We start from the raw sequence: 27,434 nt of genomic DNA on the forward strand, positions 1-27,434 counted from the left end.
TTATATACTACAAGTAAATTGTAATTGATTTCGCGAAAACGGGTGATTTGATGAGCTATCCATTTATTCGCCTAATAAAGAGAATTTGTTTTCGCATAAGATACGAACATGTACAAGGTTGAATTGATTACGTTGCTTGACTGTCACAGTATTTTGTTCAGCTAGTTCTTACCTATAAAATGCCCGTTCTATATCGAAGATATAAAACATACTTACAAATACGATGATGTAGTTAACGGTTGCAGCTCCTCCGATTTGAAGACCACCTTTCGTGCAATATCTGGTTGAGTTTGGTCCTGAAAGAATAGAGGGCTAGAGAATTTGACCAGTCTTGGTTGTTGATTTTCTATCGCTGGTTTGGAATGCGTACAATTCACCCTCTCGCAGTGATTTTATGGCTTGATTGTAATAAGTTGAAGCGGTCAATTCCGGCACACATATGCCAATCATTGATAAGCGTATCCTTTTAAATTCATAATTGATTGGCACAACTTTTTAGTCATTTTGCAGGATTCGCTCATCGTGACACCCTTTTCTTTGACTATCGTAAATAATCCATTGTGCATAAAGAGTAAAAATACGATTCGGAATATCCTCATTCTTTGGCGGTTGAGTAACGTGACGTAGTATATCATTGCAGGAAATGCATGTTAGCTGATGGGCTTCACTCGGGTCCATTAAATATAATTTTATTTTCATCATTATTATTTTTTATTTATTTCATCATCGATTATAGTTTTTATTGTAATCATTTATAAATCAAAATTAAAGAAAACGGTGGTATTACCATCAAAAATGTGACGTGCATTCGTTAACGGTGTTCATATTCTCTCAATGATTGAGATTCTGTTCAATATGTCCTGAATAAGGAACTAATAATTTCATCGGTACAATAACACACTGCTATTCAAATTACTTCAAATTTATTTCTTATTCTAGTCGTATCACAACGGTGGTCGTATCATCCTGGTCGTATAGACATGTTTTTAAGGGTTAATGTCGTTTCCCTCATATCATTTAGCCACCTGTTTTTAGTTGCTTGTAAAATTTGTTTTTATCTTATGAGATAAAGTTGTCAAAAGAAGTTGTTTCCAATTTTTTTTAGTTTACACTTTTAACAGATAAAGTATTAAGTTTCTAACAGCTCTTCGAATTAAGGTTATATAATTAAAAAAATCTTACAGCGTATATTGTTTTGTAAATATATATCGATTCCCTTGTTGAAATGTATGATAGTTTTGTCACACGATATTTTGAGATAAAGAACAAAAAGAAACTATTTAATTGTTACTTACTTCGAATTTTAAACACTTCGCTATGTACTGTACAAAATGCACTTCGGTTATAATTGTAAATATATGTCTTCTTACCAATTAAATATGTTTTTTCTACTTGTATTACGTCCACGATATGTTTTCACACATAGGAGTAAATCGGTACATATTTTATTTGGTTTATCGATATCAATTTAGACGACAAAGTTCAAACAAACGACAACTACGAGTATTGTAAAAAATTTTTGATGAACATTTGATACTACTACCTTTAAAATACATATTTGTGTAAAATCGATAATTTTATCCAGATTAAAACTTTATTTGGGCCTAGTTTGGACAATATGTTCGTAGGCAAGGGCATTACGTATTAATAAGTAATTCACAGATCAACATGGATTTTCTCGACCGCTTTGGAAACTTTGAATTGTATATATTTTTCAAACTAGTCTGAAGTGGGTATAAAGTAATATTTTTTCTAGAAAAGAGAATTATGTTTTATGAAGAGCGATCGTCAAGGTAAATCTTTTTTTGTTGACCGAAACTTTGAGGCGAATTCGTTACTTTTGGTCAATTTAGGATACTACTCGTATAACGCATTCATTTAAGACAAATGTAAATTAAAAAAAATACAATTATTGAGTGCAATACTTAACTGTCAGAATTTATTAGACTTGTGATATTTTCATATGATATTTGTTTCAGTAATAAAAATTACGTTGATAAAAATGAACTTGAAATCTAGTAGGCATCAATAAAATGGCAAGGAAGTATGCTTTTGTCGATGGATGCACACAGAAACATTCACGACCGTTGGTCACGATAATATGTTGTGTGACAAGTATACTCGATGTTGGATACTGATCACGACTCTTGGCCATGACTTGTTTTTTTTTCTCACCACCTATTCCCTGGTAACCTAGGGGACTATTCCATCTACGTGGGTACAGGAAGGGTAGAATTTGCTAACAATAGCCCTAACAAAGAGGCGTTATATGATAGTCTAATCAGGTAATCACAAAGCATTAAATTATTTACTGAGCAATTTGATTTTTTTAATTTAAATTTGATAAATAACCCGAAGGAATGGAAGTTGTCACAGTAGTGTTTTCAAAAATGAAATGTGCCAACCACTAAAGACGACGAGTAGTTACTAACTGAAAGCAGTTGATCTAGGACTTACTTTTTAGTTTCACAGTTTATGGCAGCACGCGATTGTTCCGTATTCCGATACTGAACTAATATTGGAGTATTGTGGGTTAAAGTTTAAACAAATACTGCAACATTTAAAACGTTTCTAATTGTCTTAAAATATTTTAACTTCAATAGTATGTCCGTTCCTAGTTTTTATTTGAATTGAATGAAATGATTGGAGAAAAAATATTTTTGATATTGGTACATACGATTTAACAACCATGATGGTGTCGATATAGAATTCTATGACAGCTGAACTGATATTTACTAATAAATTATGTAGTGCTATATGAAAAATCAGTTCATACGAGGAAATAATATTATTACTAACAAAAACTCACTATTGCCTATAATGATTATTTTTTTATTATTCAGTTTGCAGTTACAAAGACATTCATGTACTAAAAAAAAATTGGTCGGTTCTTTTTATTAATATTTTTGTCGATATTTTGAAAGTTGTTAGTGTCTCATCACTGTTTATAGATCAGAGGTCGCAGGGGCCTGAGGATCGGGCGGCCCTACCGATACTACTGCACTTTAAACTAAAGTTGCATCTCCTTCTCCATCTAGGCTTTTAAAATTACATCATAGTATATAAATTTGATCTATTAGGAAAGCCTCAAAATTAATACACACGACCAAACACGAGGTATATGTATGTGTGGCGTTTTATTATGCGTAAGCCGGAACGCACGAGATGTGGGAAAAAGGATATAGTCTGTGACACATTACCTTTTTACCGCCAAATATGAAAAACATAAAAATAATTTATAATGAGTAAAATAACTAATTTAATGTAATTACTTTATGCCGCTACAAAAGTAAAATTTATATTGTTCCAACTGTGGTGTTAATTACATAAAACACGACCAGGCGAAATAAAGAAGGGACTCTATATGCATTCCCTCATTGGTGACCCCGACGTGATCGATCGTTACAAATAGAGATCGAGTAGAAACCATATACACCTGGCGCAGCATCCAGACAAGGTCGAGTACAAACTATATACACCTGGCACAGCATTCAGGCAAGATCGTCTACAAACCATATACACTTGGCGCAGCATCGCCGCGCACAGCAGAGTGATCAAGTACAAGCGGTTAAACACCTGGTGCGGCATTCCACAACATGGAACTTATTTTCTTTTTTTTTTTGTGTTTTTTGATTAACTCAGTGAAGTGTTTTATATTTTTTATTTTATTTCAATCTTAAAACATCTTCATATTCTCCGCCTATACTGTAACTTTAATTTTGTTACATAATTGCATATATAACAGCTTGGTCTTTGTCGACATAAAAAAACAAGAAAAACAAAATTTTTATTTAATTTAAAGGTTCCTTTTGTAACCATAGTTAATCATATTTTGTTAACGGGCCTTCATTGCTCCACCAATTCATGGTATAACATTGTAATTAATAATAATATTAAGGTATTATTGTACGATTAGTAGTAAGGAAATATTTGTTTTTACGAGGCAAAATAATTACAGTTTTAGGTCTTATACATCACATCTGTATTTGACTAATTTCTATTTTCTTGTATACTATAATTTTATTTCATTGTTTTACTGTGTCTCTTATTGTCAGTATTTTGCCATCTTTTACCATAATCATTAATTTTCAATTTCCTGTTTACTTATTATTATTATTTTTAAGTTGTTACATTGTGTAAGTGCTTAGTTTTTTTATTTATTTATTGCAATTGTAAACGTAAAGTTCTGTAATGGAGGCAAACGAACAATTAGTAAGAGAAGAAAATACACTGTTACTACAACAAAATGCCATCCTAAAGGCTGAATTACAAAAACTTAAAATGCAAGGCATCGATAAAACGGACCCACCCCCCACAGACCCATTATTTCCTCAACCTACGTCAGTATGCAGAGTAGCCATAAAACTTCCTCCCTTCTGGCCTGATCGGCCTGCAATTTGGTTTGCTCAGGTAGAGGCACAGTTCTCGATTTCAGGCATCTCCGCTGACCTGACTAAATTTAACTACGTGATTGCTCAGTTAGATACCCGAGTTATTGGGGAGGTAGAAGACATTATTCTCCAACCACCACCAGAGGACAAATATGGTCGCCTCAAATCCGAGTTGATCCGTAGGTTGTCCACGTCTGAGGAGCAACGTGTCAGGCAACTTGTCAGTGATGTTGAGTTGGGTGACCGCCGTCCTTCGCAGTTTTTACGTCATCTTAGATCATTGGCAGGAAACACCCTCACTGATGAAAATTTGCTTCGCCAGCTATGGATGCGTCGCCTCCCACAACATCTCCAAGCAATTTTGGCCGCCCAATCAGAACTCTCGCTGGACAAAGTCGCTGAGCTAGCGGACAAAATTTTGGAAGTTTCGCCTGGTATGGTCGCACCTCATTCATCTGCTGTTTTCTCAGCAAGCACGTCTGCCGTCTCACCCCCTTCGTTAGAAGATATCACACGGCGTCTGGACGAGGTCACGCGTCAGCTTGCTGTGCTTACTGCAGAGCGCGGTAGAAATAGGACCCGGGATTTCTCAAACCAGCGACGACGTTCACAAACGCCTGGTAAGCTTCAAATGTGCTTTTACCATAGGAAATTTAATACTAAAGCTGTTAAGTGTATTCAACCATGTACCTGGACGCCGCCGCCACCTTCGGAAAACGACAAAAGCAGTCAATGATGGCGACGTCTGACTGCTTAAAGGAGAGTCGCCGATTATTTGTCACCGAAAGCGCAACCAAGCGCCGTTTTTTAATAGACACAGGCTCCGACCTCTCCTGTTACCCATACCAGTGGTTAGCAAATAAGCCGGTACGTTCAAACTATACGTTAGCGGCTGCCAATGGTAGTGAGATACGCACTTTTGGTCACATAGAAATGGCGCTTAATTTGGGGCTACGCCGCACATTTCAATGGCGATTTATTATCGCTGACGTCAACACCGCCATCATCGGCTCCGATTTTCTGGCGCACTATCGGTTGTTGCCAGATTGTGCCAGTAAGAGACTCGTCGATAGCATTACCGGGTTGTCATGCGTTGCTGCCGTCGCTGTCTTAGACCAGACCAGCGTCAAAGTTGTCTGCGCTCCGTCATCCCAATTTAGTGCACTTCTTGCGGAATTTCCTTCCATTACGAAGCCACCAGGACTTATTCGTGAGCCGAAGCATAACACAGTTCATTATATTCTAACCACTGAGGGCGCCCCAGTCTCTTGTCGTCCTAGACGTCTGGCACCTCAAAAACTTCAAGAGGCCAAAAAGGTTTTTGATGATATGGTACAGTGCGGGACAGCCAGACCTTCGAAAAGTTCGTGGTCTTCTCCACTTCATATGGTCCCTAAGCGCGACGGCACCTGGCGACCCTGCGGCGATTATCGTGCGTTGAATTCACGTACCATACCTGACAGGTACCCAGTTCGCCATATCGGTGACGTTGGCCATAACATATCTGGGTGTAGTATATTTAGTACCATCGACCTCGTTAAGGCATATCAGCAAATTCCTGTTGCGCCTGAGGATATCTGTAAAACCGCCATCATAACACCCTTCGGACTCTACGAATTTAATTACATGACTTTTGGTCTACGCAACGCAGGCCAAACGTTTCAAAGATTTATAGACGAAGTTGTCCAAGGTCTCGATTTTTGCTTTGCGTACGTTGACGACATATTAGTGTATTCCCGTGATGCTCTTCAACATGCTGCACACCTTCGTACTCTTTTCAAGCGATTTGAAGATTACGGAATCGTTATTAATCCAGCAAAATGCGTGTTTGGTGCTCCTGAGGTTACTTTTCTCGGAAACAGAATATCCGCCGACGGAACACAACCACCATCAGAGCGCATTCAAGCTCTAAAAGATTTTCCTCTACCACAGACTGTACAAGGACTCCGTCGTTTCATTGGGATGGTTAATTATTATCGCCGATTTCTGCGCAATGCGGCCAAGTTACAAGCACCGCTAGTCAACGCGATCGTGGCCACTGGAGGTAAAGGTCTCACACCGATCACTTGGACACCTGAGCTCGAAGAATGCTTTAATGCCTGTAAAGATAGCTTGTCATCTGCAGCTCTGTTGGCACACCCTTTGCCTAACGCTGAACTAGGGCTTTTCACCGACGCTTCCAGTTCTCACGTTGGTGCCTGCCTTCAACAGAAAGTCGGTGATGCTTGGCAACCCCTGGGTTTCTTTAGTAAAAAGCTGAATCCCCGACAGTGCCAGTGGCCAGCATACTACCGAGAACTTCTTGCGGTATATGAGAGTGTGCAACATTATCGACACTTCCTAGCCGCACAGCACGTAACGATTTATACGGACCATAAGCCATTAGTTTATGCGTTCTCGCAACGTCGCGAAAGGCTTCCTCCGGTACAGTTAAATCAACTGTCTTTTATTTCGCAGTTTACCACGGACATTGTCCATATAAAAGGGGAGGACAATACGGTGGCGGACGCCATGTCCCGCATCGAAGCTGTTAGTTTTGAAACTGACCATTCTGCTCTCTCCGCTTGCCAAAAACTTGACGACGAATTGAAAAAGTATCGTAACGATGCGAATTCTTCTCTAAAACTAGAGAACGTCGTAGTTCCTGGCACAAACACTGTTTTGGTCTGCGACATGTCAACAGGGCGACCACGCCCATTTGTATCGGAACCTATGCGAAAGAAGATTTTTGCTCAGCTACATAATCTTAGCCATCCTGGTACTAGATCAACCATTCGATTGATCTCCGACCGTTTCGTGTGGCCTGGCATTGCCAAAGATTGCCGTTATTGGTGCCAAACCTGCGTTGCTTGCCAGCGAAGTAAGGTGACGCGGCATATAAAATCTCCACTTGGACACTTCTCCAGTCCTACGTCTCGACTGAAGCATGTCCATATTGACATCATAGGCCCTCTTCCATCTTGTTCTGACTTCCAATACTGCCTGACTGCTGTGGATCGCTACACTCGATGGCCCGAAGTTTGGCCTATGCACGGAATAACAGCAGAAGAAGTGGCAAGCACCTTTGTAGCCGGTTGGATTGCTCGATTCGGAGTACCTGCTGTCATCACTACCGACCAGGGACGACAGTTCGAGTCGGACCTTTTCAGACGCCTTACTAATTTATGTGGTACTAAACGTATACGCACTACTAGTTACCACCCTTGTGCCAATGGGCTCGTGGAGCGCATGCATAGACAATTAAAGGCTTCTCTGATGTGTTATGATGATTCGTGGTTGAATGCATTACCTTTAGTCTTATTAGGAATGCGTTCGGCTTTTAAAGAAGATCTACAAGCAACAGTAGCGGAATTGCTTTACGGAGAAACATTAACGCTTCCAGGGGAACTGTTAGTACCTCCCAGTCCTTCTGGTTTCGAGGACCCGACGGATTTTGTCGTAAAGTTAAGACAGCGTATGTCTAAATTGCGTCCCACTCCATGTTCCTCCCACACTAAACCATCACCTTTCATATTTAAAAATCTTTCCACTGCCTCTCATGTCATGCTCAGGGAGGATTCGGTTAGACGTTCAATGCAACCACCTTACTCTGGTCCTCATAGAGTTATATCTAGAGCCGAGGACGGAAAAACGTGGTCGATTGATGTAAAAGGGAAACAGGTGACGGTCAGTGTCGACAGAATTAAGCCAGCTTTCGTCGAGCATTCTTTAGTAGATCTCGTTCCAGCACCAGCACCGCGGGTTTCTGTGCCTCAACCAGCGCAACCGGATGCTACTAATGTCCCTTCATGTCCACTCGTGCCTTCGGCACCTCTAACTGCTACTCCTACACATACACCTCAATATACCACCCGGTCAGGTCGCAGAGTCCACTTCTCCAAACCTTTCGACCTATGATAATTTTTCTCTTTTTCTGCGGATTCTCCTTCTCCGTAGGGGGGTGGTGTGGCGTTTTATTATGCGTAAGCCGGAACGCACGAGATGTGGGAAAAAGGATATAGTCTGTGACACATTACCTTTTTACCGCCAAATATGAAAAACATAAAAATAATTTATAATGAGTAAAATAACTAATTTAATGTAATTACTTTATGCCGCTACAAAAGTAAAATTTATATTGTTCCAACTGTGGTGTTAATTACATAAAACACGACCAGGCGAAATAAAGAAGGGACTCTATATGCATTCCCTCATATGCTTGAACTTGTTTTAAGATAATTTTCTTCAAATATGTACGTATACGCCATTCACAGTAGAGTACAAAGAAATTATCAATGTTTAGTTAAAATTGATTTATTGAATTTCTAGTCCTCCTCCTCGCGTCGTTTTCTTCATTACTGAGATTTGAGACTCCCCCGCTGCATCAGTTTCTCCCGTACGATTTCCCTCCATCTGTTGCGATCCTTTGCTTCATGAAGGGCATTGTGGAAATTGATGCTTAGAGAAGATCGTATTTGGTCCGACCATCTCGTGGGACTGTGTCCTCTGGGACGCTTGCCATCTACCTTTCCTGTCACCATCAGCTGTTCAAGATTGTGACCCAAGAATTTCTAGTACAAAATAGTAAAATAAAATTACTTCTGATTAGGTAGTTCTGATAATTTTTCTGTTGAAACAAGCCTTAAAAAACGCGAATATATTAAATTGTTTGATTCACTGAATTAATTGTGGTTCGTCGTTTAGGATAAAGCTCGTCTAAAATATATATTGAATTTCTACTGGGAACTGGTTAATAATTATAATTAGTTCTCGGAGCCGGATAATAATAATTCGTCTGCTTGATCAATTATTCAGACGTGCAGAAACGGGTGAAGAGTTTCAAATAAAGCATTTTATTAAATAGGAACATTTATAATGCCGTTTAAAAATGTTACGATACGTAAGCTGAGCATGAGATACACTGACGTTTTTACACGAGATTTAAAATCTCTTAACAATGTACTGAGACTGTCGAACGTAAATTCGATGTTTTCTCTTAAGACTAGGCAGGCGTCTTATGTCCTTATTTTTATTATATAGGTGAAGAAGTGCATAGACTCACAGCCCACTTAACTTCAAGTGATTATCGGAGACCATAGACATCGCAACCTGAATGCAAATACCCACCTTGAGATAAAAGACCGTAGTCTCAATTGAATTGCATAAATGTTGTTCCGCCCTTCAAATTGATAATTATGACTCATTGGCGGTAGTAATAAGCAAGATTGGTTGATGCGGGACTACAATAAGCGCTTCCACCAGTAATTAGGTACCGAACGTTTTGCGGGGTTGATTTTTAATACAGGATTCTATTCGAATATCTTGGAACTCTTTCATGAAGATGTTAAGGTGTTATGATAAGCGGCTATTACAACTACGCGCGCGGTTGGGCTCACGGACTCAACCTCAGAATTTTCTACCACCAGCAAGAGCAGAGTTTTGTAGAATCTACTATCAGAACGGAATTACGACCCACTGAAAAGATCCAGCGAAAACTCAGTTGGTTAGGTTAGTTCGCTCGTCGAACTCTTCGTCGTAACCGACGAGTTTCAGGAGTACGGTGATCGGTGCTTGAAGAGCCTAAAAGCATCGAAAGTGAATCTGAGGGATCTGACAATGTGTCAATGTGATATGTAATTAGTGGCAGCCACGAAAAGGGGGTTATTGTGTCGCGCCGCTTTTTCGAAGTAACGTTCTGCCGCTTCCCTTAGATACTTAAGTATCGATTTTAAATTTAGATCGTCGTGAAAATCAACATTCCTCACATACCACGTACGGTCCGCGTCAGCGAATACTACGTTTGCATAGCCCATGACAGAAAGTATGCATGTTTTGTAGAGTGTTACCTTGTTATGAAGGGACAATTTACTGAGAGATTAAATTCGATTCTATTAACGGGTACTTTGTATTTCAGACACTAACGCGTGATAGCTTTGTAATATTATAGAGAGGGCACTGGTAATTTCCTATGTGCGCTTAAGAAACGTACTCTTCCCTCTTATTTCAACTCTCACACTACTCTCGTACTAAAAATTTGTCGTGGCCTATAGAATATATTCGGCGATACGTCAATGCCGGTAATCGAATCCTGCAAGCGGGTACCAATTTTTCTAATGAAATACGTACCCGAACACATCTTCACGAATGATGTCACGGTGAAAGAATAACATCGCGTAACAAAAATCAAACCCGTAAAGAATATAATTTGTATAATTACTGAAGATAAGACGTCTAGTGAGTCCGCACGGTACCTATGTATTATCGTTCGCCTACTTCTGCCGCGAAGTAGTAATTCGTATCGATTGATGAAGGCTGGAGCTTCCATTGTACTGTATAAACTGAGACTTAAAAATCACGTCGTCAATCAGACGGTTGGCCTTATTTACGTTGTTGATTTCTATGGGCTTCGGAAACCACTTAGCACCACAGGGGCCGCGAATTCGTTAACTTGTCTAAGCAAAATATACAATCAAGCATGGAGATGTTGTATGAAGGTATATTTTTAGTAAACAATTTAAATCTTATGTGTATATACTCTATATCGACTTATCTGATTTAATATATCGTCAAATAGTTTCCCCATTAAGCACTTAGTATAAAATATTGGTTTTCTCTGTAAAATGTATGTCGCTCTCGATAAACTTCAATCCGGGTTTTCAGTTCAAATTTCTATAGTACGCTTTAAAACCTATTATCCGAACGCAGTAGATGTGAAACATCCAATATCGAATTTCCAATGTTGTGTAAAGCTTTGTCATATATTGAATGTTTTATTTGCATGTACAAAATATATCCGCAAATTGAATAGCGTTCACGAAAGAGATTTTGTACAGTATTAATTAAATGACTTTATTCTGAGGGGGACATTAAACCGTGATGTGTATAATGAACATGCCGTCTGCTAATTTGAGCAATTATTAATCGTAATTTAGGTGTATATATTCTCAAGTCCTGACTCGGTGGTGCAGTATACCCGACCCTGTGCACCGAATGGTAAACCGTCGACGTCGCCTTAAACACGTCATTACGGATCCTCCCGATCCATTAGGTACCTCAAGCACTGGTCACCGTCCTTGCCGAACCCGTTTCGCCGGATCTTCTCAGTGGGTCGCGTTTCCGATCCGGTGGTAGATTCTGCGAAGCATTCTTGCTCTTGCTAGGGCTTGTGTTAGCTCACGAAAGCTCACCTACACGCTAGGGTAAAGCTAAATGGCCTCTCAAGGCTATCAGCATAGGTAGGGATAAGAAAAAAAATGGTGGTGCACTAGTTAGCGCTCCTGACTGTTGCGCTGGGAAAATTTTGAGTGTTGACCTGGTTTGTTTGCTCTTTGGCTGAGTGTTTATTATCTACATAAATATATTTAAACGTGTATGAGTATGTACGAGGGCGGCACTGAAAATTTCGGGAATTTACGAAGTGACACAACATTACTATTTAAAAATGTATTTATTGCTTTTCGAAGTATTCTCCGCGAAATTTGACACATTTTTCCATACGATGGAACCAATCATTGAAGCAACCATTCCATTCGGAAGTTGGGGTCTCCAAAATGGCCGTTTTGTAGGCGTCCACAGCTTCTTCAGGTGATGAAAATCTCTGTCCACGCAATTTATTCTTTATTTTAGGGAAAGTATAGAAATCATTAGAGCTTAGGTCGGGGCTGTACGGCGGATGGTCTAATAATTCTATGTTTTCTTGCTCTAAAAACTCTTTTGTCCTGTGCGCGGTGTGAGAACTCGCATTGTCGTGATGGAGGATGATGCGGCGGTTGCAGTTCTCTTTACGGAGTTCAGAAACGATCTGTGGCAAACAAATGCTAGCATACCATTCTGCATTAACCGTTCTTTGTCCCTCAAGAGGAATAGTCGTAACATGGCCAGTTTTGGAGACAAACGTGGCCACCTTTTTTTTTGCAACACTCCGTGAACGAACAATTTTTGTTGGCTTTAACTCATTTTCGAACACCCAAACTCGTGACTGGTTTTTTGTTTCGGGTTCGTACGCGTATATCCAGGATTAGTCACCTGATACAATGTTGTATACAGCATTTGAGGATCCTGCGTGGAATCTTTTGAGAGTTCTGACGCACCAAGTAACGCGAGCCGCTTTTTGCTCTTCACAGAGCGAATGCGGTATCCATCGGGAAAACAACTTTTTTACACCTAATTGTTCATGCAAGATTATTTGTATTTGACTCATGCCAATGTCTAAAGTTGCCTGAATTTCGCGGTATGTCACATGTCGATCTTCCTCAATCAGCTTACGCACAGCATCAACGTTTTCTTGGGTGACTGCAGTTTTTGGATGACCTTGACGGGGATCATCACTGAGCTTGACACGTCCACGTTGAACCTCAGCAAACCAGCGATAAATTGTGGTTTTGGATGGGGCTTCATCACCAAATGCAGAAATCATCCGGTCAACACACTGTTTTTGTGTTAAACCACTTCGAAAGTCATAATCATTATCGCGCTTGAATTTTCTCGAGTCAATTCCATTTTCTCAACGACTAAAGAAGTTTGACAAAACCTCGTGACGAGACCGACAATCTTTTTATAGATAAATAAATGGTATTCGATTTTTAAAACCAAGGATTTTTCAATTAATAAGATTTTAATATGACAGGAACAGTGGAAATATTCCATTCCCGATACTTTTAGTGCAGCCTAGTATGTTAGTCTCTGGTATCCAAAACACAGAGAATCCTAATTTGGGGTCGGATGACCACGCGTCATTTGTTCCGAGTTTTTATTTTAATTGTTCTTCGTATTATTATCTCGTTATTTAACATTACATGCACCAAACACAATATGTAGAGGAGTTAGTTAGTTATCTGTAACTTTCGACGACAATAATTAACAAGGTAGAGGCGGTGCATTCTCCGCAAGTTGTCAGAAACCCGAGAAACTTGGATTGTTATTTCTCGTACTCGTAGTATTTCTCTACTCAACTCTGTTCAGTGGAATTATGTTTCTGTAGCTGAACTTAAAAACTACTTAGGCATAATGGAACTTTAAATGAACATCAATTAATATGATAATTGTAAAAATTCATAAGGTTTTGAAACTAATAGCTATGTAGTTTTAACTTTAGGTTTAAAATTATTATGCGGGATACTATAATTAAACACGAGTATGTAGCGGTAGTTTCAGGAAAATTTAATTGAATATGCAATTTGTTCTCAGGTGCATATCTACGGAACGTCAATTTTTGTCTGACTTCGTTGGGGGCGATGAAAACACAGCCGGTGGCCGCCTCGCTCGCTGGTTGGCGCCAACATCTCGCGTCGAGCCCAACAATTGCGAGTTGAAGGCACCGGCTGTACCAGCTAGGCCTGCTACAAGGGTAATACTACCGGTTCTCGTGAGAGATCAGTACGGAGACTACGTTGCTTCGCCGGCACTTAAAGTTGAGGTAAGCCTACATCATTACGGTGGGATGGATGTAATGTGCTCTGCGTCAACCCTGTCCCGCCGTTTCAATAGCCCCGACTGGGCTCCGGCCCGGTCCGAGGTAGGGCGCCGGTTGTGAGCGGCAGGAGTTTTTAGTGAGGTTCAACTCCCACATACCCCACCTGCCGCGCGGGTGGGGATCCGGCGATTTTCTCCTGTGGAAAAAAAAAAAGCCTACATCATTGGTACCATTCGAATGAAAAAACATTGAGATCTTGCTAAAAATCGTGTTTTATAATTAATTGAATAATCAGGAGAACAAATAATTACTGGTCTCGGTCCAAAGTAGGATAACCGGTGCAATGGAAATCAGCCACTAAAATATTTGCCCGATGCTGGAATAAAAACCAAATTGATAGATACTAGACTATTTAAATGAATTTATTTTAATCACATAGGTGTACTGCTTATTTATGAACAAATTGAAATTACGTGAAACGTGTAATAAATTTTATGTTACGTCAATATTTAACCTACTAGAAATACATGCGGTATTAAAAATGTTGTAAAATATAAACGCGTACAAACACGTAACAGAGTAGCGTGAATAAAATGCAACACAGTATGCAGTATATAAATATAATCTTCTTAAGAGTAAAGAGGACTAGAAGTGAATTATGGTCACCGACATTGCGGCGATAACATCGTTTGAAGGTTATTTTGTAATAGATTGTCCTTGGTTTATTGTTATAAAAACTTCTTACACGTGTTGCACGAGCTCAACATAAATGAGCTTATCGTTCGATTAAGAATAAAATTAATGTGCAAATCTCCTTTTATAAGGCGACTTTTGGTGGTTTATCACTTCTGTGGTTTCAAAAGAAAAAAAAAAACGAAATATAGATAATTTTTTATTTTATTTCATTACTTGTAATTTTTTATTATTACTAAACATGCGTTCTTGTAAAATGGTTTTGAATTGTTAATACGTTAAATAAAAACCCGCATTTATTGATTGGCCTAGCCATTATCTAGATTCTAGGTGTATTCGTATATAGCGATGCAACGGTGTTCGAATCCCGCAGGCGGGTACCAATTTTTCTAATAAAATACGTACTTAACAATTGTTCACGATTGACTTCCACGGTGAAGGAATAACATCGTGTAATAAAAATCAAACCCGCAAAACGATAATTTGCGTAATTACTGGTGGTAGGACTCTTGTGGGTCCGCGCGGGTGGGTACCACCACCCCGCCTATTTCTGCCGTTATAACTATACTTGAGACCTTAGAACTTATATCTCAAGGTGGGTGGCGCATTTACGTTGTAGATGTCTATGGGTTCCAGTAACCACTTAACACCAGGTGGAGCTCGTCAACACATCAAGGCAATAAAATAAAAAAAGACAGCAAAATTTTGTCTTCAGTGTACTTAATAAAATATTTTTAAATTTTTCATTCCAACTCCATACAAATTTGAGTTAACTTTTACGCGATCGAGAAGTTAAAACATTCGCCCTAAACACACTGATGTATAACGCGGGATTTGCTTTGTAGTGCATCTATGAACCGCGGTAACAAAAAGTGCGGCCTTTCTACCTCACTGTATCCTGAAATACAATTAAAACGCGATCTAAAAATTAATAGTCATAAAAGAGTCAGCTGTGGGTAAATAGCTGGTGTGAATGGTCATCGATGCAAAGAATGCATTGCATGCGTAATATTTATTTATGTCTGCTCCCAGATTGCATTTTGAGGTAATATCTGAAACATGACCGATCAATATCTGTTTTAGAAGGCAATCTTTTCAGCGAAGCTTATCTTTCCAGGTAGAGGATGACACTTTCCAATTTCCGTAAAAATAGTAATGCATACAACATACCTATGTATAAAATTTGTGATGCAAAATCTAATAGCGACGAATGAAATGATTTTACCATGCAATTTGAATTTTTATTAAGTTATATTTTTAACGTTTTCAAAAAGCGTTCATTTAATCAGTAGGCAGCGGCTTGGCTCTGCTCCTGGCATTGCTGAAGTCCATGGGCAACGGTAACCACTCACCATAAGATGGGCCATATGCTCGTCTGCCTACAAGCGAAACATAAATTCACCCGGAAGTATTTCTGTTTTTTTTGATAAAGGTGTATTAAATTGAACTTGTTATTAAAAGCGTGCGATCGTTTCGGTCTTCAGATTTTGAATATTCCAAAATGGCGACTGAAATGTGAATACAATGTAACTTTAGTGTAAGCTCGAATAAAAAACTTTGATTCGTACACAGTTGCATCGTTCGAAACGAATGCACAAGACGTCTTATCCAGGCCACGGCGACAGGCAAAGCACTGCTCGTGCTAGGACTAGTGTTAGCAAATTCCCTCAGGTTGTGCTCGTGAGCTCACGTACTCGTTCTTGAGAAGCCCGAATATTCCCTTAGGCTACCAGGGAAAAGTTAAAAAATAAAAAGAAACTAATGCATTCGAAAAAGTCTTTTAGAAGATTTTCGAAGCTGGAATTCAAGAGCAATGGAATTTAAAGCAACTGTATTTTTTTTTTTCAAATATATTATTGAAAGGCACAGTCGAATTTTCCAACAAAATAATGCGTTATTAATTATTTTTCTCAATAATAAATAACGTAAGGAATTATCACCCGTAATTGAATTATTCAATAAATGTATTTGTATTAAAAGAATCGTCAAGGCAATACTTGTTCTTATTATTTAACCTAAAGAAAAAGTTCTTCGTGATACACAATAAATAATAAAAATCGTGGCTGTAAAATCGATGTAGCTGTCTAATAAGCTACGGAGTCTACGAAGGTCGCGTTTCAGCCTCGCAGAATGTTTTTACATCTAATAGAAATAAGTTTGCACTACACGAACAATTAGAATTTATCATTGATTTACACGCTGTTAATATATACGATTCCTAATTTGTGCCGAACGCTCACCGAGATCGTTAATTTCCTACATTAGTGTCCTTGATAGCTATTGTTTAACAATACAGTAATGAATACATAATAAACATATCACGTTTTTAGGTTGATCAAATGAAAAACTTCATTCTCTATTTTATAAATATTCAACGGATAAGGAAATGTAATAGGACAGTTCAAATTGGAATCCATAAAAGTTTTAAGTTGCAAAATTTATCCAATAAAATCATTTGAATATCGATATTATCACAATATTTGTAATTATCTCGATTACCTAAAGTCGCAAAGAAACGTCGGATTTTTTTTACATATACAATCAATTGAATTCGATATACCTATAGGCTTCTTATTTTTGTTTAAGTTTTGGAATGTTTATTTATGAGTTACGAGTATAGTACTTCACATCCAGCCGCGGTTTGGTCTTGACCCTGGTGTAGCCTAGATCTATGAGTGAGGCACGCTTACAGTATATATTGGTGTGAAATACAGCCTGCCTATCTGGGACAAAACTAAAGTAGAAGCTAGAACGTTTCACGTAGTAACTTTATCGTTTCAAAAAATTCCTAAGCAGTCGAGTTTTTTCTTTAAGTGTTTACACTAGTTTTCTGCCCACAGCTTTGCCCGGACTGCACTTTGCATAGGGTGGGCGGATATCTTGGTCAACAGCCACTACCAGAGCTTATACTAAATTTATATCAAAATTCGTTAAAATTATTATAGTGTTTTGGGCGTGAAAACAGAACTAGCAGACAGCGTCATTCATATCATATTCCATATAACATCTAACATCCAATAGTATAGTATTTCAATATTATTTTTTAAATCACGATAACTTTTTTGTTACATCCGGCTTAGTGAAATAAAGTTTATACTGGTGGTAGGACCTCTTGGGAGTCCGCACGAGTAGGTACCACCACCCCGCTTATTTCCGCCGTGAAGCAGTAATGCGTTTCGGTTCGAAGGTGGGGTAGCCGTTGTAACTATACTGAGATCTTAGAACTTATATCTCGAGGTGGGCGGCGCATTTACGTTGTAGATGTCTATGGGCTCCAGTAACCACTTAACACCAGGTGGGCTGTGAGCTCGTCCATCCATCTAAGCAATAAAAAAAATACTCTGCTCCAATTTAATCTATGTCTTGCTGTGACAAGTTCATGAAAATTCATTTAGTAGAACCCAAGATTTGCGGACAGTTAAATATCTTTCTAAAAATAGGTGGTATTCTATTGATCGGGTAAGTCGGATAGTAATATTCGCGGCCTTTACCCAATATGTAAAATAGACGCAATAAAAACAGTGAAGAAAATTTCTTAAATTTCTTAGATGTCGAGTTGGACATTTACATCCGATCAGATGCTACGAAAGTACCTACTCTTTTATATAGAGAAGTTGAACAAGTAATAAACCTTACAAAGAAAATTAAAAGAATTTTTTTTGTCAAAGTCTTTTTCGCGGGTAGATCATATTTCGGGTCAATGTTTGTTACAGGTGGTTGTGCAGCGACTCGAAGGAAGCGGGGCCCGGGCCAGTAGGGCTTCAGGTCCCGGTAATGACGAGGGCTTGCCTGATATACCATATCAGCCTACCGTAAGAGACAATATGTGCTTCCAAGCCATCAGTATGATGAAGGTAAATTGTAGCACCCTTGAATCTGCAATCTTGTATTATGAAATCTGTCAATGCAATTTTATTTTTCTTAGTTAAGAATGTCAACAGTCTTACAAACTTGACTGAGAACAAAGGAGGATAAATTTGAAATTGAAGTGATATCAAATATATACTGTAAACTGAGAAATGTCGAGTCTTGCTTGTATTCTGAGCTATATTGAATGCCTCGACAACTCGTTTTACTTTAAGTGCATCTTGGAAAATATGTTACATTTTATTTTATTACCGAGAAACCGAGAGTGTTTGTCGACTAGAAAGAAGCAAGGTCGGCATGCCATTCTCACAATTTGTTTCAGAGCTATTGGCGGTTGTGACCTACTTGTGATTTATTTCACATTAACAATTTGTAATGAAAAGCTTCTGATCGCGTTTCCGTAATTTAGTTTTTAATTTGAATTCGATGCGATTTAATTTATTTTTAATTATGGTTACGAATGCAGTGCACTTAATTCGTACCGTTCGTTTTGATCGGATTACATATTACGTTACATCATCTGTAGGTTACTTCTAAATAAAGTTATGAACTATTTTCATATTAAGGTCATTTTGTTTCCTTACACATATAAATGTACATGCGTATCACAATTAGTCTTGGAAATTATCCGTTTTTCTTATAATTCTATTAAAACTGACTTTGACTAATAATCAACAAATTAAAATGGGTTTTGGGCAGGAAAATCAAATTAAAAAAATATTTTTTTGTGTTAGGCAAATGTTGACTTGATAATTGTGAAAAAACTATTTAAAACTAATTGTAAGTGAATATTTAAATCACTTAGTAAAATAATTTATGTCGTTTAGTGCCTTTAACCAAGTAAAATAACCAATTATATGTATTTGTATATCGTTAGGTATGTTGTATTGTATGTATAATCAACAATTTGATCTTAGTGAATTTGAGCTCTCAAATTTATTTATTTTCCCTATAGAGCACCATTTTAATAATAGCGAGCATTTTAAGACCCAAAATACCCAAAACAGTCCAAGTATCATAATTTTTATTTATAAAAATCTGTATGTATGTAGAATATAATATGTATCGATCTGGAAGATGAGGTGAATTTTACATAGCTAATTTATAAAATGCAAGATTTTATAAATTAGCTATGTAAAATTCACTCACTCATCTTTGGATCAATTTAAAGATCCGTATTAATAGCGAATAAACCAGTTTTGAATGAAAGTATAATGAAGATATAATATAATACTAGCTGACCCGGCAGACTTCGTAGTGCCTCCATCGATAAATAAAAGACCTAAACTTTTGTATAAAATAAACTTAAAGCAAACAAAAGGAATCCGTCCGACGGGGGACACATCCGAGGAAAAAAAAATTGTTATTTTTACCTTTTAAACCTTCTCTGGACTTCCACAAATAATTCAAGACAAAAATTAGCAAAATCGATCCAGCCGTTCTCGAGTTTTAACGAGACTAACGAACAGCAATTCATTTATATATATATATATATAGATATACATAATGTTATATAAAACAGGCGTACCAGAACTTTTCGTTCGAAGAAATTCGTTTCACTGCCGGGGCCTGGGGTCGGTCGATGTCGAACGCTGTAGCGTTTGGAGGCACAGGACGCTCGCCGGCGGAGCGTCTCACCGTGCGCCAGCAGCTCGACGGTACATTCTACGCTTCCTGGACCCCGAGGTCCCCGGGCACTTACGTATTCAAATGCACCCTGGACGATCTACCCGTACCAAACGTAAGTACAAAATAAAAAGTAGCATCTTATTTTTAAAATGTTGACGTTTTTTTTAATGCTTCGATGGGTAAACGAGCTCAAAGCCCATCTGGTGTTAAGTGGTTACTGGAGCCCATATACATTTACAACGCAAATACGCCACCCACCTTGAGATATAAGTTCTAAGGTCTCAGTATAGTTACAACGGCTGCCACCCTTCAAGCCGAAACGCATTACTGATTCACGGCAGAAATAGGCGGGGTGGTGGTACCTACCCGTGCGGACGCACATGAGGTCCTACCACCAGTAATTACGCAAATTATAATTTTGCGGTTTTGATTTTCATTACACGATGTTATTCCTTCACCGTGGAAGCCGATCGTGAAAATTTGTTAAGTACATATTTCATTAGAAAAATTGGTACCCGCTTGCGGGATTCGAACACCGGTGCATCGCTACATACGAATGCACCGGACGTCTTATCCTTTAGGCCACGACGACTTGTTACGTTTTAAAAGTAATCTTTACTTTATTTTGTATATTGAAAATAACTTTGCCTAAGCTAAGGATCATTTTAAAAATTTACAACCGTTTAAGGAAAAGATGTTCAGAATTTAAAAATACCTTGCTTTCTGATTAGATCATTAGTGGTAAGTCATCACTGATGGTAGGACCTCTGGTGAATCCGCACAGGTAGGTACCTACTTGTTTCCGCCGTGAAGCAGTAATGTGTTTCGGTTTGAAGGGCGGGGCAGCCGTTGTAACTATACTGAGACCTTAGAACTCATATAACAAGGTGGGTGGCGGCATTTACATTGTAGATATCTATGGGCTCCAGTAATCACTTAACACCAGGTTGGTTGTGAGCTCGTCCACCAATCTAAGCAATAAATACAAAATAGTGATTTTATAACGAAAAAGCGAACGTTAAATATTTTGTGTCTTGAAACATTCCTGTATCGACTTGGTTCAGTGCTTTCGACATAAAATTATTGTTTCATTAGTTTTATTTTGGCGATTATTTCATCGCTTAATCCAATTCGCGCCAATAGATTTGACAATGAAAACACAATAAAATCCACCACAGAATATTTAGTTAACTAAGTAGGTGATATAGACGATACAGGTTTACGTAATTGAAACACGACAGTCAAGCATAGGCTGTCAGATTATTGGCTAGTCAGATGTGAGCAATTCAATTGTAGGAGAGACTAAGCCTGACCGCACACATCAGGATTCGTGATTGGGTTTTCGTGTCGGGTATTTCATACTCGTAGTAGGACACCTCACTGTACGAGTTTATATGTACATTTAAAATTGTTTTCTAAGTTCTAAGGTCTCAAGTATAGTTACAACGGCTGCCCCACCCTTCAAACCGAAACGCATTACTGCTTCACGGCAGAAACAGGGCAGGGTGATGTTACCTATCCGCGCGGACTCACAAGAGGTCCAACCAGTAATATTATATAATATTGTTAATATTGTATAATATTATAAGCAATGATATCGAACGGTAAAACAATATGTGCTTGTTACAAAAATATTGAAATAAAACAAAATATCTTTATTACATTTAGTTCGAAAAGTGGTGAAGCGATCGTCGATGGTTATAATTAAAAAGAATAACATTTCAACTGATGCACCTCCAAAAGTGGCAAATCGATCGTAGTTCGAAATATCTCAGACACCTTATCATTTTATCGTTTTAGGCCTATGTCAACCGTACTACAGCATGTAGGTTTTTATCTATATATTAATACGTGAAGCAAAAACCTTGTATCCCTTTTTACGAAAATTGCGCGGACGGAGGAGTATGAAATTTTCCACACTTATAGAGAATATAGAGAAGAAGTGCACAATGCTATTTTTTATTTTAAATAATGCATGAAAGATACATTAAGTCAATAAATAAAACATTACACACACTACATACCATGTATTTGACGCACACACGCATGCATACTATTTATTGTCAAACTTTTGTTCTTGACGTCTGTTATCAAATTGAGATTAAAGATTGTTTATCTTTGTTAATATTTTTTATAGTGTAGTCTTGGCGAAATTTGTGATTATAGAAGTATAAAATACAATCATAATAACTAACGATTCCAATCTATTATAGTCGAATTTCGACCACTGCGGGACCTCTAGTAATCGTAATTGCTACTGTCGATCGATCTACACAAGAAAAATAAAATTTTGATTTGAATGTAACAAATGTATAGATGAGATTTTTGAAATTTCTCGATCTCGTAATATTGTTTCACTGAAAATACTCACTATAGTCGAGTAACTTAATAGTGGTTGCAAACTTGCTTACGCAGTGAAAGCACTTCGAGCGCTTGTTCTTCTAATAAATAGAGTGTGCTTTCCGTAACATTGTAAATTGTGTGCTCGGATAAACAGAAAATTCTAGTCTCCAAAAAATCTTGTGATAATTCATAGGTGACTTTTCTGATATTATAATTAAAATAACAACATGGGAAAAAATATGTCAGCAAATTCGCGTGTTTTGAAACAATCTGCTTTAGATTACCTGTTAGCGATAAATATGATCATTACATCAAGACCACATAGATAGGCGAGGCTTTGATGTAAATAGTTAGCATTACTTTAATAGATTTATGATGCGCGGGTCCTTGGCTAAATAACATATCAACCCTAGTAATTAATTAGATCTTCAAATTTGCACACCTTTACTTACGAAAACAAATGAGTTATTAATAAACGGGAAGTGCCGATATAGTATCAACAGAATAAAACTAGTTCAACATGAATAAATTTATGTACATCCTACATGTTCACTAAAAGGTTTATCGCACGTTTTCCGGTAGAATGCAATTTCCACAGGGCGGTAATGACATTCCTGCGGCGAAGCTGCCATGTTGATATTAGAGACATGTGCAGATTAATTTCGATGCATATTGTGAAACAATGTATACATATGTTTGTATAAAACACTTTGATTTTACTGCAGAATACTTAAGGCGTATTGTGACACCGCTTAAACATAAGGTCTCATCAACCTCACCTTATGAGCCGTGAAATTCATTTTCCTATGTACCATAGATGAATAGTCGAAAGTGAAAATAACACCTTGTTTTTGCGATGTTTTTTATTTTTTATTGCGTAGATGGTTGGACGAGCTCACAGCCCACCGGGTGTTAAGTGGTTACTGGAGCCCATAGACATCTACAACGTAAATGCGCCACCCACCTTGAGATATAAGTTTAAAGGTCTCATGTATAGTTACAACGGCTGCCCCACCCTTCAAACCGACACGCATTACTGCTTCATGACAGAACTAGGCGGAGTGGTGGTACAGGACCTACCCGTGCGGACTCACAAGAGGTCCTACCACCAGTAAATGTTTTGTTAGTACTTATTTTCATGTTTAATGTCTAGAAGTATGAACTAACGTAGGTTAGTCAAAATAATAAACTATTTCAGCTGAAATATTGTGTAATATAAAATGCCTAATTTAGTTAAGGTGCCGCTCTTCGATACATCATGTGACTGGCAAGTTCATGCGTCACATAACATATGCTATATACGCTCTATATTATACTCGTACTAAACATAGTATATTGGTTCAAGTATAGGTAGTGATGGACTTATAACAAGGCTACCTTTAGTTCGTAATATAACAAAGCGTATGATAGCTGTTCTACACTAAGTTCGAAACTTGCAATTGTTTTACCCTTGCATCGGAAGTCGCCTCTTAGAGTTTGAAATGACCTGGTTTCTCAATTTACTAGTTTGTGTCTCTAGTTCATGTATGTTCCTAAATTCAATATATATTCCATTTTAATTATGTTTCATATGTTTAAGTTAAACTGACATTGTGACGAAAATACTAAGAATGTGAGATGACGATTGGAAGTGAAATGAAATATTTTTTACCAGACAATTATGTAATGCGATATTTGTAATGAAACTATAAAAAGGTATTTTTTTTATTATGGACTAGCTGACCCGGCAGACTTTTGTATAAAATAAACTTAAAACAAACAAAAGGAATCCGTCCGACGGGGGGGACATCAAAGGAAAAACAAAATTGTTATTTTTATTTAATTCCGAGCATTTTCATATTTATCTACCTTTTAAACCTTCTCTGGACTTCCACCAATACTTCAAGACCCAAATTAGCCAAATCGGTCCAGCCGTTCTCTAGTTTTAGCGAGACTAACGAACAGCTATTCATTTTTATGTATATAGATTATGTGAATTGTATTTTTATATAAAACTTCTAGTGAAACTGATAAATAAAGCTGCACCTAGTCGCTGTTTTTTGCTTCCTTGTTAACAAGCGGCAGAGCTTTCTCCAGGAAATAATGAAAATTAAGTTAATTGGTTGCTCGAGGCAACATTGAATTCTTTTTACTACTACTTAACCTGGTTTTTTATTTTTTGCTGCAAAATGAACGCTGCTTGTCTAGAGACTTGTGGTGAAAGTTTCAGTTGTTTTCTACAGAAACCGTCTCATGCCGGAAAGCATAATTGCTTCGCTATATAAATAGACAGGGTGAAGGTAACTACCCGACCTACCAGTAACAGATTTGTGTAAAGAATTTATCCATCCATATTGCTATTCTCTAAGTACTTGTAGAGTAATATCTTAAGGCTGGCTATTTGACAGAATCTCATCACGCGTCTGTCGATTCGTATTCTCAATTCGAGTTAGAATATTGCATCCAATGTGCATTAAAGCGTGGGTGTCGGGGCCTCGCTACGATGTTTCCTCAGCAATAATTGAATATGAAGATGCTCGTCAACCTCTGACCTAATAAATAATAAAGGAATATGACCTATTTTCTGTTAGTAAATAATGTTTTGATAGCTTAGCTCACACGATAGCGTTAATGTAGCGTTTTAATTAATAATCTGGTTGTATGTAAACAGATTATTAATTAAAACGCTAATGTGGAAGGCATTGGGGAATGCCTATGTCCAGCAGTGGGCAGATAAAGGCTGATGATGATGATGATGTAAACAGTGCGCTCAAGTTAACGAGGTTTTGTTTTTCAGGAATTAACAATCGACGTTGTCGAATCAACGTACGTAGGTCCCGCCGAACGCGGAGCTCAACCGCTAGTTGCGGGACAATCATCACCTTCCTCGAGGGTGCGAAGTTTCACTGCAGAAAACAGCGCCGGTCTTCGAGTCCGGGCCAGCCCTAGCTTGCAGTCAGAAGAGTTAGGTCGCATCCCTCCCGGAGAAAACATAATGTTCGTGGAGGAGGTAAAGCATCATCAATTTTGCTTTGTCGTATTCATTTCAGTACCTTTTAATTATACTCACGCACAAATTTTGAGGAACGCATAAATTAAGATTTTAAAACAAAGCGTCATGGATATTTGTTAAGTTTAATTTGGTTAAATCATCTCGTTTGATCGTTAGTTTTTTTGACGTTTTCAATTTCAAATTTCCGAATAATAAACAAAATCCAAATTAATTGTTTAATTTAATTGTTGCGGTCCTTTATATTTGTCCTTGAGTGTATTTAATTATTAGCTGATCTGACTGACATTCTATACACATTTTAATAAAGTTTGTGATAATTTTGTATCATACTTGCGAATTTTTCTATTTTTTCATTCTTTAATAACGTTATTCGTATATTATGAAAGTTAAAATAAATGCCAATCGGTCCAGCTGATCTCAGTGCTACTTACTAACGATCACCATATTATTCACTATGCACAGAAAACAGTTCTGTGTGTTTACTGCGAGTTTTTTAACGTTCTCGATAACGTAAAAGTTATCTCAAAGTATGCTATCGGAACAGCGCCCCTAGCGGCAAACGTAGGCAATCGTTTCAACTCCATACAAATTCGAGCTAACTTTTACGCTATCGAGAACTTTAAAAAACTCCCACTAAGCACACTGTTCTTGTCTTTGTTTTATTGTTTACGCTGAAATGGTACATGATAATTTTCTCAAATAGAATTTTTCAATATTATAATTGCTGATCGTGTGTGATGTGCACGCGTTGTGATCGTCAACAGCATGTAACAAATTCTTATTTGATTTTAATGTGTAATTTAAATAAAAACGTAATAAGTAACGGCCTTATTCATAATGAGTTATTGGGTTTTTATGAGCAAGTTATAGGAAGACCAAATACTTTTTTTTTTAATAAATACCATTTAAGTCCATCGAATGTTCGATAGTAAATATAAATAATGTAATACTGAAAAACCTTAGGGTCTCCTTATATATGCTTATATAACTTCGATAACTCGTTATGAATAAGATTATTGTTAATTATTTTATCGAACGCTTGATAGGCGTAAATGACTTTTTAACTAATATAGCTTAATAATATCGATACATTCGCCTTTCATTATGAATGATATCGTAAGTTTTTTGTTTTATTTATACATTTGCATTGCTTTGCAGTTAATTAATAACTTTTAAAATTGTAATATTCTAGAGTTTGGTATAGTGTAATGCCATCTAGCGTTCGAATAGTTAAGTAAGTAGTACACATTTAGTTAAGTTAATTTTAAGTTTTAGATGTTATCTCCATACTAAGGGTACGTACTGATTATAATTAGAGTGTGGGCTTGTTTTTTAAAATTCATTAAGAGTTTGGGCTTGTTCTTTTTAAATTATTTGAGAGTGTGGGCTTGTTTTTTTAAAAATTCTATAAGAGTGTGGGCTTGTTTTTAAAAATTCTTAAATATCTTTATTATTATTTTTATAAACTTATTATCATTTTTTAAATGCTACAAATAAAAGTGATAGCTTAGAGCGAACGTTTCATTCCCACGTTGTGTCATGAAATTATTACGTCTAATCATAAATGATATTATAAGCTTTGTTGCGCGATCGTTTCGTTACAGTTTTAAAATATATGAACCAGGTAGGTACGTGAGTAGTAGAAGGAGAGAGAGTACGTGAGAGCAGAGGTAGTACGTGAGTGTTCGCGGAATTACGTTGAAATAGTGAATCGCGTTAAGGGTTGTGTTTGATAGAGCTGTTTTTTATAATTCGGATGGCTGATGTGAAAAAATTTGAAGCTTTATTGTCTTAATATTTAAAACACTTTGGTGTAGGTATTCGTGGTCATGCGACAACGCTGTGGTTCGATATTAGGGTAGCAATAAACTTTTCTAAATAATATCACTTTTTATGTTAGCGATGAAATCGGATTAATAAGCTAACTCCCTCATTATCCTTAGTGGTCATCTTCACTCGAGAACATCAGCGATTGCCCATGATATGTAACCGGAGTGAAAAGTCCCTTCGGAACAAGGTGACACTTTACAAAACTTGCATAAGGCCCGTCATGACTTACGCGAGAGTGGTGTTCGCTCATGCGGCCCGCATACAGATAGACACCCTCCAATCTCTACAATCCCGCTTT

At 37.6% G+C, this 27,434-nt stretch overlaps 1 protein-coding gene across 3 annotated transcripts in view; it reads left to right on the top strand.

The window, feature by feature from the left end:
- LOC101743860 (E3 ubiquitin-protein ligase MYCBP2) overlaps window positions 1-27,434 on the top strand; it is a 153,689-nt gene that overhangs the window by 87,960 nt on the left and 38,295 nt on the right. For all 3 annotated transcript variants that reach the window (XM_038011328.2, XM_038011351.2, XM_038011346.2), the window contains exons 35-38: window positions 13,557-13,785; window positions 18,189-18,329; window positions 19,865-20,083; window positions 25,091-25,303. In XM_038011328.2, coding sequence (XP_037867256.1) covers window positions 13,557-13,785; window positions 18,189-18,329; window positions 19,865-20,083; window positions 25,091-25,303 — 802 coding nt within the window. The remainder of the gene's footprint in view (window positions 1-13,556; window positions 13,786-18,188; window positions 18,330-19,864; window positions 20,084-25,090; window positions 25,304-27,434) is intronic.

Source organism: Bombyx mori, chromosome 1 (genome assembly GCF_030269925.1).
Source record: "Bombyx mori chromosome 1, ASM3026992v2".
Lineage (NCBI taxonomy): Eukaryota > Metazoa > Arthropoda > Insecta > Lepidoptera > Bombycidae > Bombyx > Bombyx mori.